Here is a 17,365-nt window from a genome sequence, read left to right as displayed (position 1 = left end):
CTGAATCTAACTAATTTATTATCTGTATTTATATAACTACTAACCATCACAAAACTTGTTCACAATCACATGCTAAGTGAAGTGTAACTTTTGTAACACGCAAGTAAAAACGAAATCTTCCAAACAGACTTCATTCTCTTAGCCACCCACAGCCTACCACAAGGTCTACACTTCACAACAATGGTAACCTAAAATTGACATAACATAAAGTTTAAATGTTAAACTTTTAAATGTTAAATATAACTGAACACCACACTTTAATAGGTCTTTCCCTTTACAAAAAAAAAAAAACACATTAAACAGCACTCAATTTCAACATTTACTCATTTACTTATCTATCCCTATGTAAAGCATGCCGGGAACTATAAATCCACTGCCCAGTTCAGTCAGCGCAACAGAAATGATTCATGTAATGGTTTAGGTTAACTAACATTTTACACATTTCATTTCATTTTACATAATAACATTGAGTGCAAATGGCAATTAAGTAAAAAACTAAGGATTTGTGTTGTTTCAGCTTATTTTACTGAATAAACTGAGCAAATAGCTAGAATATTTTTTTGAGTGATTAACACGTTCTAAAATATGTGTTTTAATGCTGAAGTAAAAGTAAAGAAACGGGGTATCAAAACAAGGGGAGGTAAACAAGTTGCGTGTGTACAGCATCGCGTGTAACAAAGTGAAGACTCTTACCAGTGCTGTGAGGAAGTGCGGCGCTTTGGCGAGTATTTAACAAGAGCAAAAACAAACAGAGGAGCCGTGCAGTCCAAATAGCTCCCATGGTGATCAGTTCAGAGTTTAGAGTCGAACTCAAAAGCACGCGTTTACTCAAACAAGAGTGTCCCACTCATTTTCATCCGCACTTCGTCAGTGGCTTCGCGCTTGTGAGCGCTTCAACAGAAGATGTGTGCAAGAGAGTGAGCGCGCGCGCCCGTGTGTGTGTGTGTGTGTGTGTGTGTGTGTGTGCGGGGAAAAAGGGCCTTTTCTGTCTCTCTCCATGATTCTGTGTCGGGGGATGGGGGTGTGGGCGCATTCACACCTAAGTGTTTCTTTTATTGATCTCCAAGAGCCCACTCGGAATGAATCAAATTTAATTTCACAGAATAAAATAGGACAAAGAAAAGGTGGAATAGAATATTTTTATAAACGTAACATTAGGCTAAATATCGCATATTACACTGTATGCTAATTTAAAGTGTTAACATATGTGTTGTCTACCTTTAAAACTACACAATTACATGGTTGATTACTTCTTTAAGCTATGTTTCATCAAAGTATAAAACATTACAGTAGCTAAGTCTTTTAATAAAGATCTGGTAATGTCCTTGATCAGCCAAGTGAATTTTAGTAGGTTATAAATATGTTTACATTTTTTTTTTTACTTTTGGGAAAAAGTGGCACAAACCTCCACACACACAAACAAATATAATGTGTATCGTGTATATCAAAAACCTTAAAATGTATGTAATTTTACTCTGCCAGTATTAGAGACTTCATTATGAGGGGGAAAAAATGTTATTACTATATTATAATGCAATTATAATATAATTTAAACGTGTATTACAAGTGTTTAATTAAAGCATGTTCCTAAGGGTCCTAAAGTCCTAATTGAAAAATACCAGAGGAGAATATGTTAAGTTGTTGTTTTAAAAAAAATCCATGGTCCATAATAAACAAAAACAGTAGCCGATCCAAAGATTTCAAGCGGACGCTTTTCGTCAACCTTTAATTAAACCCAATTAAACAGCGACCTCTGCAGGCGGTTTGTGCAACAATATGGGGATTTACATTTAAGAAACTCCACGCCGCGGCGTGGCGCTACTGTTCCTCAATTTGATGGCCATTAAAGAGAAAAGCGCCAAAGGAGAAAAACGAGTGAAAAGGAAGAAAGAAAGGCTACAGCGCAGATTGTTGTTGTCACTGGCTGGCTCGTGTATTTGTTTGTCTGCCATCTGAAATCTCTCTGTGGCGACACAACAGACGTGTCTTTACCGAAATGGACCCGAGCACGACCATTCTGCGGGTGAAGAGGAAGAGAGGTACTGATCCAGCGGACGCGCTGCTCCTGGCCTGTAAGCGGATCCGTCCGGAGGCCACGGCGACTCAACCCAGCGATGAAAGTGAACCAGAACCACAGGAGCCTAAGATTGAGAACTCCGTGTTCAAACTAGTAGCCACCGTGGTGTCACAGGTAATGAATGAACGGCAACTGCCTTGCCGTCCGAAGAAACGAACTCTAGTGTTCTGTGAGATAGTATTGTTTTCGGTGGTCATTGATGACATAACGACCAAGTCAGTGCGCTTGTCAAAAATCTTTTTCGTCATTTGTGTTTTTTTTACCTTGTTTGTTACATTTGAGGTTTGTGCAGATGCTCTTTAACGTTCTCCTGAATGTGTTTGTACAGCATAATTTCTATTTCCTTAACCCATAAGAACCCGGACCAATTTATCCTTATAGGAAAATTATGGGGCATATAAAACAGGCTTAATGGACCACCTGTAACATGTTTCTGCAGTTGTTTTTGAAATACAACCCCTCCTTGTGAAAGATCTGTAATGTTACACATATGTGACATTGGTCGTTTATGATAATTTTTTTATGTTACATATGTCACATTGGGCATTTATTTCTCAGTTTAAAAAAAAAAAATTTAATAATTGTTTTGCTGAATAGCAGTTTTTTTTCTGTTTCTTTTCTTTTCCACAACATTTATCAAAATTATGCATATTATTAAAAAATTATTAACAAAACATATCAAGCCATAGATGGATCTTCCAACACTTATCCCCTGCTTGCTGATTTAAAGAATCATTGTTGTCAGTGAAATGTAGACCTGCTAGTAGAGTCTGAAAACAGTTGCGTAACATTTTGTCAGCCACCATGGTATGTCATTTTGTCATTTTCCTAAGTATGCATGATTTCCTGGCATTTGGTGCAGATCATGCGCAGATCAATATTTCAATTATATTAAACAGTGCTGTTAACATTTTTAGTGTTAGAGTCCCAGATTTTATAAACCTAGAGAAAATATATAACACTAAGAAAATGATTGATTCTGCTAAATTAATTGAGCAGCTCATTAATATTTTTCTTAATATGACAAATACATAACATCAAAATTCCACCAACTGTTGTAAGGTTAACAGCCCAATGTGACATATGTCACCACAATATTTTCGTAACTTGTTTTATATCAATTTGTTTAAGAAATGTATTAAAATCAGGTTAAGTGTAATCTATGATAAGTTATTAAAATGTTAGAATTGTTGCATGGGTTGAAACATACCTTTAGTAACAAAAACAAGTGTATTCAAAAATTGCTCACACTGCAACATGTGCTAACCAGACAGGCCACCATTTTGGAAATGTTGCCATGGCAAAAAAAATTGTTCCTTATATGTCACTTAGGGACTTCCTGAGTAAAAATGTAGGGATATTGCTTTAAAAAGACCTTTCCAGATAATCACCAGTGTTTGTGACACCCGTGTCACTGTGGGTTCTTATGGGTTAATATGAAAAATGCTTTTAAAAATTATGCAACAGTGTATGAAAGAGTTAAATTACAAGTTTATACTTGATGTTACCCATTGTAGACCATGGATGGATTGATAGGTCCAATGGTGGATTGGTAGATAATTATGAAATTGCTGTGGTTACATCTATATAATCATAATTCTTGTCTGTTTTAATATCTATGGCTATTGCAGTCTAATATATAAATATAATTTTTTTTTATATAGGATGCTCCGGTACAGCCACATGTCCGTGAGGCTCTGGCACGGCCACGTCTGGCCCATCATGCCTTGCGGCCATCACAAGGAAGCACTCAGAGGATCATCGGAGATCTTCGCAGTGTCAAATGGAGCACCAGGCGAGAGGAACGGTACCGGATCCTGTCCAGCCACCGGGCCGGACTGCCAACAGAGCCTACACCTGCAAGTGGAGAAGAGGAGAACAATGACAGCCAAACAGAGAACCGTGACAGCATGTCTTTAGGAGACGTGCAAGTGTTTGATATTGAGCATGAGGATGAGGATGTCAAGGTGCCTGGCAAGGTAAAGACAAAACATTTTATTCATCAGTTTCTGTCAATAGAAAAAAAATTACAAACAAGTGTACTTTAAGAAGCCCTCATTCTTCTTAATATATTATTCTTATTCATATTAGAAGTTTGAACACACCTACTTATGATATAATACATTTAAAAAATAGTAAAATCATAAAAATGTTAAAGGTTGTTGTTATTATTTATTACTAATCTTATATTAATAATAATATTAATAACATACTACTAGTATCCAGCCTTAGTCTGTGCATTTTCTCTGCCAACTTCATGCAATATCCAACTCAAATTGTTAGTTCACCCAAAAATTAAAGTTCTGTCATTATTTACTCACCCTTGTGTTGTTCCAAACCTGTATTATTTTCGTTCATCTTTGGAACACAAATTAAGGTATTATTAATGAAATCTGAGCCAGTTCTGTACTCATCTTCTGTACATCCTATGCACTTCCTTTAAAACGTTTATAAAGAGATTTGTAAAACGAATCCATATGAATTGGGCGGATTAGTCTAACATTTCTGAAGAGACATGATCACTTTTTATGATGAACAGATTTAATTTAGGCTTTTATTTTATATGAGGAATTCATGGCAGAATTAAAAATTTGGGGTGAACTAACCCATTAAATACTTCTTAAACCTCATTGAATGTACGTTTTGGCTGCGTTTTCTTTTATCATCCATTTATTTTAACTTGTTAATTAAAACCGGCCTACAAAAGTAATTAAGCAGAAGCTTATGACTTTTTATCCTCTTAACAAAATGGCTAAAAAATGACTTTCTTTTCCCTCAGACTGTTGTGTCTGACCCAGAGACAATCCTGTGTAACTCTGTGAAGATGATTCGTGAGAAGCTGAGTGTGTCGGGAGATGGACTCGGGATTGAACATCGAGAGAAAGAGGACGATTACGTGTACGACTTGTACTACCAAGAGACAGCCACACCAGGCTGGATCCAAGACATTCTGTCTGTCAGACCCTACACACAAGAGGGAGAGCTGGTTAGTTGCTGTTTCTTTAGTATTATCTGTATATTAGATTTGTTTTGTCATATTTTAAATTAACATTTATATTTATACATTACATTTTAGCTTCAACTTTTTGGTCTTGTTTGTTTAAAAAAATATATATTACTATTTAGCTTTAATTTGTTTTATTTAAAAATAACCCTGGTTAGTAGAAGATGTATTTTATCTGTGCACAAACTCATTTGTCTCTTTTCTCTCTAAATGCACAGGTCCCTGATGAAGTGGCCTGGGAGGAAGAGGTGTATGAAGATGAAGATGATGAGAACGCTGAAGCCAACTGGAGAAATGACTACCCAGATGAGAGCAGTGAGGGTGATAGTGATGCAGAGGAGCGATATGGAGGTCATACACCTTAGCATTTATATTTGCTTTATTTCTGAATCTTTTTTAAAATGCTCATCTAGCCCTGGATATTATGACTTGAGGATATAAAAAATAAAAAGTCTTCAAGTGCTTAATCAAATGGCATATAATATAATATATTGAATGTATTTTTCGGTCCAGGTTTCTGGAGTGAAGAGCACTCGTACAGCAGAAGGGGCTGGGAATGCTACCGGCAGGACGTGATGCAGGAGTTGGAGAAAGACAAAGAGGAGGGTGATGACGAGGAAGAACGAGAGTATAACGATTCCGACTGAGAGCCTACGTGTGTTGTAACAAGCATGAGAGAGGCCATTTTTACTGACGTGTGTTGAGTGAAGCTGTATGTTCTTTTGTCAAAAGTGAATGTATGTGGTAGCCCATGTGTGTGTACTTGTGTGGGTTGCTTTGACTTGCGCGTTAGTGAGATGAGTGATTTACTATTTGCAATATTTTGCGATTGTTTGATGTGAAGATAGTATGGGGAGAAAATGGTGATTATTTTGAGTTTGTGTAAGTGTGGGGTGCTTTGTGTTGTCAGTTATGTGTGTAGTGTTTGTACGTTTTCCCCGTCTCCAAAGGGGTGAAAAACAAAATACCTGTAAATATGTAGATGTGTATAAAAAAAAATAAAGACTTCAGAATTAAACTGAAAATCTCATGAATCATTTATTTTATTCAAACAGTTCATATGTGGTAGAAAAGTTCTATTGATATTCTTTGAAATAAATTAATAGATTTGAACACTTGTACATTTAAGGCAAATAAAAATAGTTTGAAAACTGTTCAGTGTGTTTCATGCTACAAGGTAAACACATATCAGAATAACCTGCTTAAATCACTTCTAGCAGCCTGAGTTGACTGGGATTTTCACCAGTAAAAAAAGTATTGTTTGGCTGATGGACAATAAAAGCTGATTGTACAGAAACCGAATGCTTCAAGTCTTCATGACACTTCGTATTGTAAATGGAGAAGATGGATTCACTTCCCTTTTTTATTTTAAATTTGGAATGCCGTTTGAAGTTAACAATTTGACAATACAGATAATAAAGATCCAAACTTGAAACATTCCTAGATCGAGTTGACAAATGTTTCCAGCACATCTGATGTACTCTTCATCTTTATTCTTACCTAGCCTCTTCCACAAGTGAACATGTGATGCTTCATTACATGTATAGCAGCAGATTTGAACGTTCAACTGTGTACAATCACCTTTCCCCCTAAAAACCAGTTAAGGCACGTGGGCAATTATACAGGACTGACCTCTGGCCAACACTGAAAACACTCCAAATATTATAAAGAACTGACACATTTGTGCAAAAGTAAATCATGAAGAGGAAGATGAAAATAAAATCTCTTTTGCTTAAAAAGGTGTATAAATTAATTGACAAGTTGTAAAGACTATATTCTAAAATAAAAGCATGTTAGTTAAAAAATAGGGGAGAAAAAAAGTGTTACATAAACACATAAATAATCGAATTCTTGGCCATGACATACATACACAAACCACTGCATCGTGTTCACGTCCTCATTTCTCTGAGAGGAATGCAGATGGTGTTTGCAACATGAGTGCGCTGGTTCCATTATAAACCTTTAAAACGGCCTTCTTTTTCTTGCCATATGGTTCATAAGGTCGTATTCCTGATCCCCGTAGTGCACCGTGACCTTAACAGACACCTTACAATAAAGAAAAAGAAGTATCCAAACGCAGTGAAATTAGGAGTGCATCTGTGTCTTTAAAAAAGTGTGGAAGATCTTTTTCCCTTATGTCCAGATATTGGTTCCCTCTTCCTGAACCAGTGGGTTTGTGGGTCAGAGGGGTGCTAGTGTTTTAATCAACCGTGTCCATCTCGGTGAGCACACAAAAGCATGTGAACTGGGTGAAACGGGTGATGGCACCTGTGTAAGGGAGACACATGTTAAAGTCCCCATGAAATTCAAATGGACAAATCAATAATATTTGTATATTTATTATAAATGATTTATCCATGGACATCATTATTTTATTTTATTTCTGTGCCCTTCAATTATTTAATCAAAATAACTTCCCCTCCCTCTTACAACATCTCTTTTTCTGATGATGTGTTTTTTAGCACGAGGGCGGGACAACCTGTCGCAGCAAGCCGTTTCACACGAATATACATCACAATAGGGAAGAAAAGATTATTGCAATAATAATCTCCGTTTCATGCCAACTTTAAATAAAATCACTGACACTATCATTCTGGCTCTAAACCCATGCAAGTAAACGACAAATGAAAGTTTTAGTGCTAAAGGCTCTGGTACTTACGTAGTAGTTTAGTGATGATGGGTGGGCGCTTAGACTCTGGAAGATAGATGCCCAAGAAGTAAACGGGAACTCCAGAGAGGGCAATAGCAATTCCAATGAGTGAGTTGAGTGTGTCAGAATAAAGTGGCACAGCCACCAGGAACACAACACACATGCAGAAGATGATGGGAAACAGCAGACTCAACTGATCACACGCAAACATGAAAGAGAAGAGAGGAAAACAACATTTTACTTCACATTCAATGTCACTTTTTTTTTAAATTGCACCTGATTTCTATCTTCCCCTTTTTAACAAGTTATTCCATTTAAGTTTCTGAACCAGTCCTACCTAACCTGTCATTTACACTAACATTCAAAAGATTGGGGACATTTTTAATGATGTGATTTTTAAGATTTTAAAATGTTTTTGAAAGAAGTCTTTTATTGCTCACCAAGGCTGCATTTATTTTAAAAATATAATTTAAAATGTAATTTATTCCTGTGATGGCAAAGCTGAATTTTCAGCATCATTCCTCAAGTCTTCAGTCTTCTGATGTGGTGCTCAAGAAACATTTATTAATATCAATATACATCAATAGTAATAGTATATTATCAATAGTATATTTTTGTGGAAGCCGTAATTCTTACGTTAGTTCCAAAGAACAGCATTTATTTGTAACATTACAATGTCTGTGTCTGTGACCAAAAAAAAAAACAATAATCCCAAGCTCTTGAATATATAGTGTATATAATAGTAGGATATATCCGTTTGTAATGGATTTATGTGTGCACAGTGACAGATCACACACTTCTTCATGTTGTTGTTCAGTTATAAAGTTGCCTCACCTTCAGAGGTCGGGGCCTGTCTGGCTCCTTCCAGCGAAGGTAGATCTGCCCGGCGATGGATAGGCCAACGAAAAACCAGTAACTGAAGCTGTAATAGTTAATCAGCTGGAAAACATCCTCCACTGCAAGGTAGATCAGAGCCATGGCACACTGCAGACAGAAAGCACAACCTTGGTTACTTGATCCACTAGATGGAGACAGAAAACCTCAAATATCCCAGACTGTGAGATGCTACAATTACACTTATATTTAAAGAACTAAATGTAGTATATAATAGAACGATTCAAAACTTATACATTAAATATATACATTTTAAATTCTTAAAAAAAAAATAGGAGGACAAAAGGGTCACAGAAAAAGTTACTCTGAAAAAAAAGAGAAATGTTAAGATGCATTATGCAATAAAAAAGTGTAACTGAAATGTACTTGCATTAAATAGCAGGGCAGGAACTGGTGTGAATCTCTGCACGTGAATCATGGACAAAGCATCTGGAAGTTGACCTTCTCGAGCTCCCACGAAGAACAACCTGAGGCAGCACGAGACGTGCTTTATTCAAATGTCACTCAAATGCACCCAAAAGGGTTATTATAGTTCACTTAAACTATAAAATAAAATAATAATAAAATAAAATACAAACTTTATTATTTCAGCTAGTTGCCACAGGCAACATTTCTTATTTTAAATTTCAATTAACTTAAAATATGATGTATATTTATATAAAAAAAGGGGGGGGGGGGGGCAAAAACACACCACAAAAGCACTAAAAATGTATACTAAATTAGCACTGCACTAAATCAAAGTGCTGGGAAATCAAACCGATTATGCAAACCAAATGCATAAAACCAAAAAAGATTTTAAAAAATTTACGTCATACTCATATGCTCGCACATTAATGACCTAAAAGCAAATCCAATTGTATTTGAAGATTTCATGCTAACATATCATACATGAAATATGCACAAACAAGTGCTATAAAGAAAGACAGGAAAATGGGTTCTTCAAAGCATCTAAAGTTCCCATCAGCACTGCATAGATTCTCAACACTCCCCAGACTTTCTCAACACTCCTCAGATCCCATTATCTTACATATGGAATAGTGGCAGGCACCCCACACAGTCATTACCAGAAAGCAGATCCAGATGGTGTGAGCAATTGAGTAGCTCCCTATAAAAACCACAGGAGTTGAACTAAGCTTTGGTCCTCCTCCTGGAGGTTAACACCAGTCATTAAGAATAAACTTGAGGAACAAAACAGAGGTTCAAGTGGAATAATAAAACTATAAAGCCGGTGCAATAGTTCAGGACCATTTTCAAAAACAGATAATACCAACACAATCGGTCTCTTTAGACCGAATAGAAATGACATAAGTTATATTCTTCATGATGGCATGTAGAAATCAAGCTTTAGACTGACCTAGACGCAGCAATGATGGAAGCATTAAGACCTCCGTAACATGATAAAGCAACCGCAATGGGGATGGTCCAACTCATCACTCCCAGCGTGCGGTCAGCAAATGTCTGTGGGACAATTAGGAAACATTAGCTGTTAGATTACAGAATCTACAAACATTATGACAACACAGACGTCTATGAACTCACCACAGCGACAGCATCACTGGCAAGGATGGCACTCATGTCGAGCACAGCGTAGTAGGCCACGTTTGTGAGGATGTAGATGATCGTAACGATCGGCATGGAGATCGCAATGGAGAGGGGAAGGTTCCTGAGACGCGCATGAACAGATGTGTTATCTTATCAATACCTATTTTTACATGCTGTGTGTTCACTGCAGGGACCGGAAACGAGGGTCAAGTCCGTCTCAAAGAAGTACCTTTCAGGGTTCTTAATCTCTTCCGTGACAAAGTTAAGAGTGTCCCAGCCGGAGTACGAGAAAAGAGCCGAGTATAATGCCAGAGCGATATCTCCTGGGTCACGAGACGAGCCTTGGAAAGAATCCTCGAAGTTCATTGTGAAACCTGTGTGGGAAACATTACAACAGTACTAATTTGTTTAGCGACTCGTAAAGATCAACATATGTGAACACATGTTGTATTGCTCTTATTGTTTTATATGATTGTATATTCAAATATACTGTGCATACTTTTTGCATGTTTATAACATGAAGATTTGACTTTACATTTTGTATTTGTTTTTAGGGTGACATCAACATTCTGTCCAGGGACTATAGATGAAAATAGCTTTTACACCAGGGGTGTTTCAAACTCGGTCCTGGAGTGCTACTGTCCTGCAAAGTTTAAAGCTAAACTTGAGTTGGAGCTAAACTTTGCAGGACAGTGGCCCTCCAGAAATGAGTTTGGACACCTGGACTAAAGGCTATTTTTATCCGTAGTCCCTGGATAGAATATTGAAGTCACCCTAAAAACAAATACAAAATGTAAGAATACTTCAAGAACAGTATTGAACAGACCTGCTTTAGACAAACTCTGCCGCATTTACAATAATGTCCATAAGTGTGCACTGTCTCTGTTAAATAATCTAATAAAATTTTCTAAAAAAACTATCCAATGGGAGAAACCAGAACACATTTTAAACTTAAAGGTGACTTTTTGAGTTCACAAAAAAAACTAAAATAAAAACTAGGGCTGTCAAAAGATTAATCGCGATTAATCGCATCCAAAATAAAAGTTTGTGTTTACATAATATATGTGTGTGTACTCTGTTAATTATTATTTATATATAAATACACACACATTCATGTATATATTTAAGAAATATTTAGATGTATATACTGTATATACATTTGTATAATCTATAATATATATAAACATAAATGTTTTATATATAAAAATAATATTTTTTTCTTAAATATATACATGCTTGTGTGTGTATTTATATATAAATAATAATTAACAGAGTACACACACATATATTATGTAAACACAAACTTTTATTTTGGATGCGATTAATCTTTTGACAGCCCTAATAAAAACATATTCTGTCCTCATTTATGTACTCTATTGTCCAAACCTGTATGCCTTTCTTTCTTCTGCAGAGAACAAAAGAAGGTATTTTGAAGAATGCTGGTAACCAAACAGTTTTGATTACCACTGACTTCCATTGTATGAATGGAAGGGGGGAAAAGAAAGTCAGGTTTGGGTGAACTATCCCTTTAAGTGGATTCAAAACCCACAAGAGAGCAACATCTGGCTCAGACACAAACAAATAAAACATTTGCAAAATCATCTATATAAGATGGCTGATAGTGTAGAGGCAAATAGATTTTTTTTACCTTGGCACAGTTTCACTATGCCTGTGATAATAATGACAATGAGGGCCAGCACTTTGGCGTAAGTGAAGACATCCTGCACCCTGGTACCCCACTTGACATAAGCAGCATTAATAAAGGTCAGCAGGCCTGAAATATCATGAATAGTAAGCATGTTAGCATGTTGACATAATTACACTGAAAAGTGAATTGAGTGCACAATGAATGACAACAATGGTCACTCCCTAAAGACAACTAATAGGATATCAATTAAATATATATATATATGGATATCAATAGTATCAATACAAATTGAACGGATTAGTGGGGAGGAGTAAAAGTTTGGTGGTATTCATGGCAACAGTAATGTTTCTTTAATTTAGAGAGGCATGTCTAATGAGGCTGCTGAAGGTATCCAAGTGAAACAGGTATAAGAGGGCGGCACCACAGAAACAGAAGAACGGGCTCCATGAACTCAAAAACAAGTTATTAATTAACTGCCCCATGGCATTTTTAAAGTTAGACCTTAATGGGGCTCAGCAGCTTATCAGATCTATGGGTGAGAAAACAGAGAGAGGAGAAGAGAACACAGGATTGAGAAAGACAGTAAGAAAGTTAAAGAATGTGAAAAACAAGGGTGTAGAGCAACAGTACGGTAAGTACACGTTACTCACAGATACAGGCTGCAGCAATAAGTCGAGAAGCAGAATACGGCGGCTCGCAGGTGGGGAAGAGCGGCTGAACCAAGTAGTTGGCAAAGGTGATGGCGATAACAGCCTGACTCGTGGGTTCGATGATGAGCAGCGATGTCCACAGACGTATGAACGCTATGAACCCTCCAAAAGACTCCAGAATGTAGGCGTAGCTGGCGCCAGATTTAGTGATTGTCGTGCCCAACTCGGCGTAACAGAGAGCACCCACCACTGAAAAGATGCCACCGATGGCCCAGATAACTAGAGACAGTCCATAGGAGGCGCTGTAGAGGAGAACGCCCTTTGGCGACACAAATATGCCTGAGCCAATCATGTTCCCCACAATGAGGCTGATGCCGTTCAAGAGAGAGATTTCCTTTTTGAGCTGCATGCTCTCTTTGGGTTTTGAAAGGGTTGCAGGACCCTCAGGCTGGCCATTCAGCATTTTGGATTCAGTGTCGTTCTCCATCCTGTTCCACAGACGTACGTGTTGGTGCTCGGAGATAGAAGCGGCCCTCGTCGGCCTTATCTAATTTGACAGAGAAGACAAACCAGAAAAACTGAAGTTATATTGGGAACCAAATGAACAATCTGTCATTTACTCACCTTCAAGTCGTTCCAAACCTGCATGACTTCCTATTTTCTGTGGAACACATTCAATAGAGATTTTTTTTTATGTCTCAGTGTTTTTTCTGTCCATACAGTGAAAGTCCATACAGCAGTGTAGTTATTGTTAAAAAATTAAAGTTGAAATAAAGGTGAAATATATTTAAATATAAATATTAATGACTTAAAGTTCACCCAAAAATGAAAATTCTGTCATTAATTACTTACCATCATGTCTTTGACACCCTTAAGACCTTTGTTCATCTTCGGGACATAAATTAAGATATTTTTGTTGAAATCCGATGGCAGCAATGTAATTTGCACTCACAAGACCCATAAAAGGTACTGAAGACGTCGTTACAAAGTCCATCTCACTACAGTGGTTCTACAATCATTTTATGAAGCGACGAGAATAGTTTTTGTGCGCAAAAAAAAAAATCTAAATGACGACTTTATTCAACAAGTTCTTTTCTTCCGCCTGAGCCTTTGACGTGAACTCACGAAGCACCATGACACGTGCGAGAATATGATGTAGAGCCGGCGTTCTGACACATGACCCGGAAGCGAGGAGCTTTGTTTACAAGCAGAGAAAGATGCGCCGTATCTAAGCTGTTGAATTCTATATTGATCAAGCTTTTGGTCTTGGCGTAGTGGTCAAGATGGGGCTAAAGTGTGCATTTCCTGGATGCCCGAACCGTGAGAAACAAACAAGTTCAAGTAAAAGTGCCTTATCAAAGCCATGAAATGAAAGTCATATTCTTGCGCATGCGTCGTGGTGCTTCATGAGTTCATGTCAAAGGCCCAGGCGGAAGACAAGAACTTGTTGAATAAAGCCGTTATTTTGATTTTTTTTTTGTGCACAAATAATATTCTTGTCGCTTCATAAAATTACTGTAGAACCACTGTAGTGAGATGGACTTTGTAACAATGTCTTTAGTACCTTTTATGGGTCTTGTGAGTGCAAATTACATTGCTGCCATTGGAGGCCTTTCGGAGCCATCGGATTTCAACAAAAAGATCTTCATTTGTGTACCGAAGATGAACAAAGGTCTTACGGGTGTCGAACGACATGAAGGTAAGTAATTAATTACAGAATTTTCATTTTTGGGTGAACTAACTCTTTAATACTGGAAATGTTGCCTTTACTATTAACTGAAATACGTTTAAGTAAATACTAAAATGAGTAAAACCAAAACTGAAACAAAAATAAAGCTAAATAACATTAAAATACAAAATGTAAAAAATAAAATTGGCTTTAATTTTTATATTTTCTGTTTAGTTTAGGATTTTTGTTAGTTTTTTTTTATTTCATTTGTGATAAATACTTTAGTATTTAAATACTAAAATAACACTGCAATGGGGTTCAGTGTTGTTTTGGACCACACTAACTCTCAATGTATGGGCAAAGACAATTCTCCAAAGAAACATTCTTCAAAATACCTTATTTTGTGTTCCACTAAAGAAAGAAAGTCATACAAGTTTTGAAGACATGAGGGTGAAAAAAAATGACATTGGGAATCATTGTAATTATTACCCACGCATAATTAAAAAGTCACATCCGGCCTCCAATGTCTAGTGATGGTGTGAAGTCAGTAGGTCATTGCGATAAGTGTATTACATACGTGCAAAATGTGCAGTAGCTAATTGACGGAAAGCTAGTGTGAAGATTGCATCACTGGGATTACGTCAACAAGAAAGTGTTTCTTCTGTAAAACATTTCACAACCAGTCTCCCAATCAGAATCTGAAAAATTAACATGCAAGTTTAATCATGAGTTCAATCAGGGTCTATATGGGTTTCTAAATGAGGGAAATCACACGTTTAGTCCCGACTTGCAGTTTGTTGACCCTCTATAAATGATTAAGCACAACATGTCCGTTGCGGTCACCTCTCCTACTGTGGAGAGCTGATAGCACATTCCTCTTATTATTTGGCTTGAACCACTTACTTTAACATTTATCCTTGTAAAAAAAAAGTGTGTTCGAAAACCAACAGTCCACCCTTGCTTATCTTTCAAACCGAGGGCATATCATTTTTTATTAATATATAATACAGCCTGAGCGTGCAATTGATAAACAAGCACTGATTCAATTTTTCCCAAATTCTCCCCAGAGAGTTTTCCTTCCCTGAGGCTTGTTTCCCATCCTCGAAGATGTTTCCCAGAACTGGAAAATGCACAAACACATCTGCACTCATGACACATCAGTTTACAGTGTTAAAGGGCAGTCCACAGTCATTGCCTTGGAAACTCAATGACATCTTTTTAGATTTGACTTTGAATGAGCCTAGGCCTTGCTGTGGGAACCTGTCTTGCTTTTGATTGATGCTCTTGATGTTTTCTTCTTAGTTTGCGCTTATCTGTTCCATACAGACTGATAAGCACAAGACATGTTTAACCCTCACATGTAAATATTTAAATGGAAGTATAAATACTTTAAGTGTGTGTTTGAATATGTGTTTTCCATGTTGCATCAGCTTAAAGATAAACACTCAGTAAACTGACTGTACTCACTACGTCTATCACTCACAGTCTCATCGTCATTCATGTCTAGGTCCATGTTTCACTCACCCCATTTAAAGTTGTTTGTTATTCAAACATTTTCAAACATTAAGCATTTTTTTGACGTAGTAATTCAATTTTCATCAACTCGCACTATAGCCTACTCAAGAAATTGCTCATTTTGGCAGCACATAAACAAAAGCCGATTTTTAAAACCACTTAAAAACAACAACAACTTGGCACCCCGCGATCAAAACAAGTTCATATTTGGCAACCCTCTTTGTTACAACAAGACGCACATCAGTGTCGCGTTAAAGCAAAGAAAGATCGGGCTTTATACAAAATAAGATGTTGCTTGTCATCAGCTGACACACCAAATAAAGAAATATAGAAATAAAACAGCATAAGTTTGCGGAACTGCATTACGAGACCTTGACGTTCGAGTTTATCCCCTCAAGCATATCAGCTGTTCAACAAAACAACCGTATCAGCGTGTTTTAACGCGTCTGTATAGCCTAACGTTACTGTATACGATTTTGGAGTGATGGGATAATTAATACAGCTCTTATTAAGCACTTGTTCAGAAAGTATATGTCATTATGAATGACTTGAATAAATGCATGTTGTAATCGATGAGATAAGACGCGACATCCTGTTTTTCTAACGTAGAGGGCAGCAGAAAATGAGACACGACCACTGCGTCATTTTAACGCAGATTCCCCTCTTCGCTTTGCATTGAACATTTTGAAAACAATCAATTCGGCCGTTTGGAAGAAATAAGTAAAATGGAATTAAAACGGGATGGTTATTTTTTGCTGATTTAACATAACCTGTCCAGTCCATCTTATTATTCTTCTTTACGCGTAAAGTTAAAACCACAAACATATTCTTACCTTGTCGTGTTCTTTCTTTATCGTCTTTGTCTAACTGTTAACATTAACAGACACAGCAGCATCTTTAACTACAGCAGGGTCCCCGATACACCATGGGCAAGCTGCCAAAGAAAGTCACGTGATACCGGTAAAATTGTTGTCACGTGGGTGTTTTTGCAAATCAGATAGATCAACCCGTCAGCAGAGAGAAAACCCATTTAGGTGCTGCCCTGCAGACAAAAGCGAACCATTTAAAAGTAATGTGTTCGTGTGTATGTGTTTAAGTTTCTGATTAACGATGGAGTCAGGCGATTTGCTTTAAAGTGAGATAATAGGTTTTGCTTCAGAGGAAAGGATAAAAAGAAAAAACAAGCCTAATTATATATATATATATATATTTTTTTTTTATAAAATTATCTTTGTAATAAATGTTATTAACAGTTCTGTTCTGTGTCACTGATTGTCCACAATTTTATAAAACGACCATGGACCTTTTTGTATTCAACAAAACTAATTGAAAGAAGAATCTAATGCTGACCAAGGCTGTATTTATTTGGTCAAAAAATACAGTGAAAACAGTAATATTGAGAAATATTATTACAAATTAAAATATCTGTTTTATATTTTAATATATTTAAAAATGTAATTTATTCCTTTGATGGCAAAGCTGAATTGTGTCTTCAGTGTCACATGATCCTTCATTCTAAATATGCTGATTTTAGTGCTCAAGAAAAAATTCTTATTATTATCGATGTTGAAAACCGTTGTTCTGCATAATATTTTCTGGAAACCATTTTTTTTTTTTTCATTCTTTGATGAATAAAAAGTTCACGTGGACATAATTTACTTGAATTATAAATATCATTACATTTTAAACGCCTTATAGTGTCATCAATTTAATGCA

General features: G+C 36.6%; 3 protein-coding genes across 7 annotated transcripts in view; 1 reads left to right on the top strand and 2 right to left on the bottom strand.

Moving 5' to 3' along the window:
- Positions 1 to 965, bottom strand: part of scube2 (signal peptide, CUB domain, EGF-like 2) — a 31,996-nt gene extending 31,031 nt beyond the window's left edge. For all 5 annotated transcript variants that reach the window (XM_079836934.1, XM_079836935.1, XM_079836936.1 and 2 more), the window contains exon 1: positions 694 to 965. In XM_079836934.1, coding sequence (XP_079693060.1) covers positions 694 to 781 — 88 coding nt within the window. In that variant the 5' untranslated portion in view covers positions 782 to 965. The remainder of the gene's footprint in view (positions 1 to 693) is intronic.
- Positions 966 to 1,838: 873 nt separating this feature from the next.
- Positions 1,839 to 6,228, top strand: slc7a6os (solute carrier family 7 member 6 opposite strand). Its single transcript, XM_079810828.1, has 5 exons — positions 1,839 to 2,191; positions 3,742 to 4,056; positions 4,857 to 5,063; positions 5,300 to 5,432; positions 5,595 to 6,228. Exons 1-5 carry the CDS (start codon positions 1,997 to 1,999, stop codon positions 5,726 to 5,728), a joined length of 984 nt encoding a protein of 327 aa, XP_079666954.1. The 5' UTR covers positions 1,839 to 1,996; the 3' UTR covers positions 5,729 to 6,228.
- Positions 6,107 to 16,585, bottom strand: slc7a6 (solute carrier family 7 member 6). The gene is made up of 10 exons (XM_079810825.1): positions 16,483 to 16,585; positions 12,466 to 13,012; positions 11,816 to 11,941; positions 10,397 to 10,541; positions 10,165 to 10,288; positions 9,980 to 10,083; positions 8,996 to 9,092; positions 8,566 to 8,715; positions 7,741 to 7,924; positions 6,107 to 7,349 (listed from the first exon to the last, which is right to left on the bottom strand). The coding sequence occupies exons 2-10, from the start codon at positions 12,950 to 12,952 to the stop codon at positions 7,282 to 7,284; spliced, it is 1,485 nt and encodes a 494-aa protein (XP_079666951.1). The 5' UTR covers positions 12,953 to 13,012; positions 16,483 to 16,585; the 3' UTR covers positions 6,107 to 7,281.
- Positions 16,586 to 17,365: the final 780 nt, after the last annotated feature.

The sequence above is a fragment of the Gobio gobio genome (assembly GCF_949357685.1).
Source record: "Gobio gobio genome assembly, chromosome: 2".
Lineage (NCBI taxonomy): Eukaryota > Metazoa > Chordata > Actinopteri > Cypriniformes > Gobionidae > Gobio > Gobio gobio.
This window is presented reverse-complemented; position numbering and strand designations above follow the sequence as displayed.

What these genes read in the sequence shown, in the direction of transcription:
- slc7a6os (XM_079810828.1), top strand. Translation starts at nt 1,997, where the DNA reads ATGGACCCGAGCACGACCATTCTGCGGGTGAAGAGGAAGAGAGGTACT. An exon ending in TAGCCACCGTGGTGTCACAG is followed by an intron (nt 2,192 to 3,741) that starts GTAATGAATGAA and finishes TTTTTTATATAG; the next exon opens with GATGCTCCGGTACAGCCACA. An exon ending in TGCAGAGGAGCGATATGGAG is followed by an intron (nt 5,433 to 5,594) that starts GTCATACACCTT and finishes TTTTCGGTCCAG; the next exon opens with GTTTCTGGAGTGAAGAGCAC.
- slc7a6 (XM_079810825.1), bottom strand. Translation starts at nt 12,952, where the DNA reads ATGGAGAACGACACTGAATCCAAAATGCTGAATGGCCAGCCTGAGGGT. An exon ending in CATAGTGAAACTGTGCCAAG is followed by an intron (nt 10,542 to 11,815) that starts GTAAAAAAAATC and finishes TTTCCCACACAG; the next exon opens with GTTTCACAATGAACTTCGAG. An exon ending in ACAGGCCCCGACCTCTGAAG is followed by an intron (nt 7,925 to 8,565) that starts GTGAGGCAACTT and finishes GCGTGTGATCAG; the next exon opens with TTGAGTCTGCTGTTTCCCAT.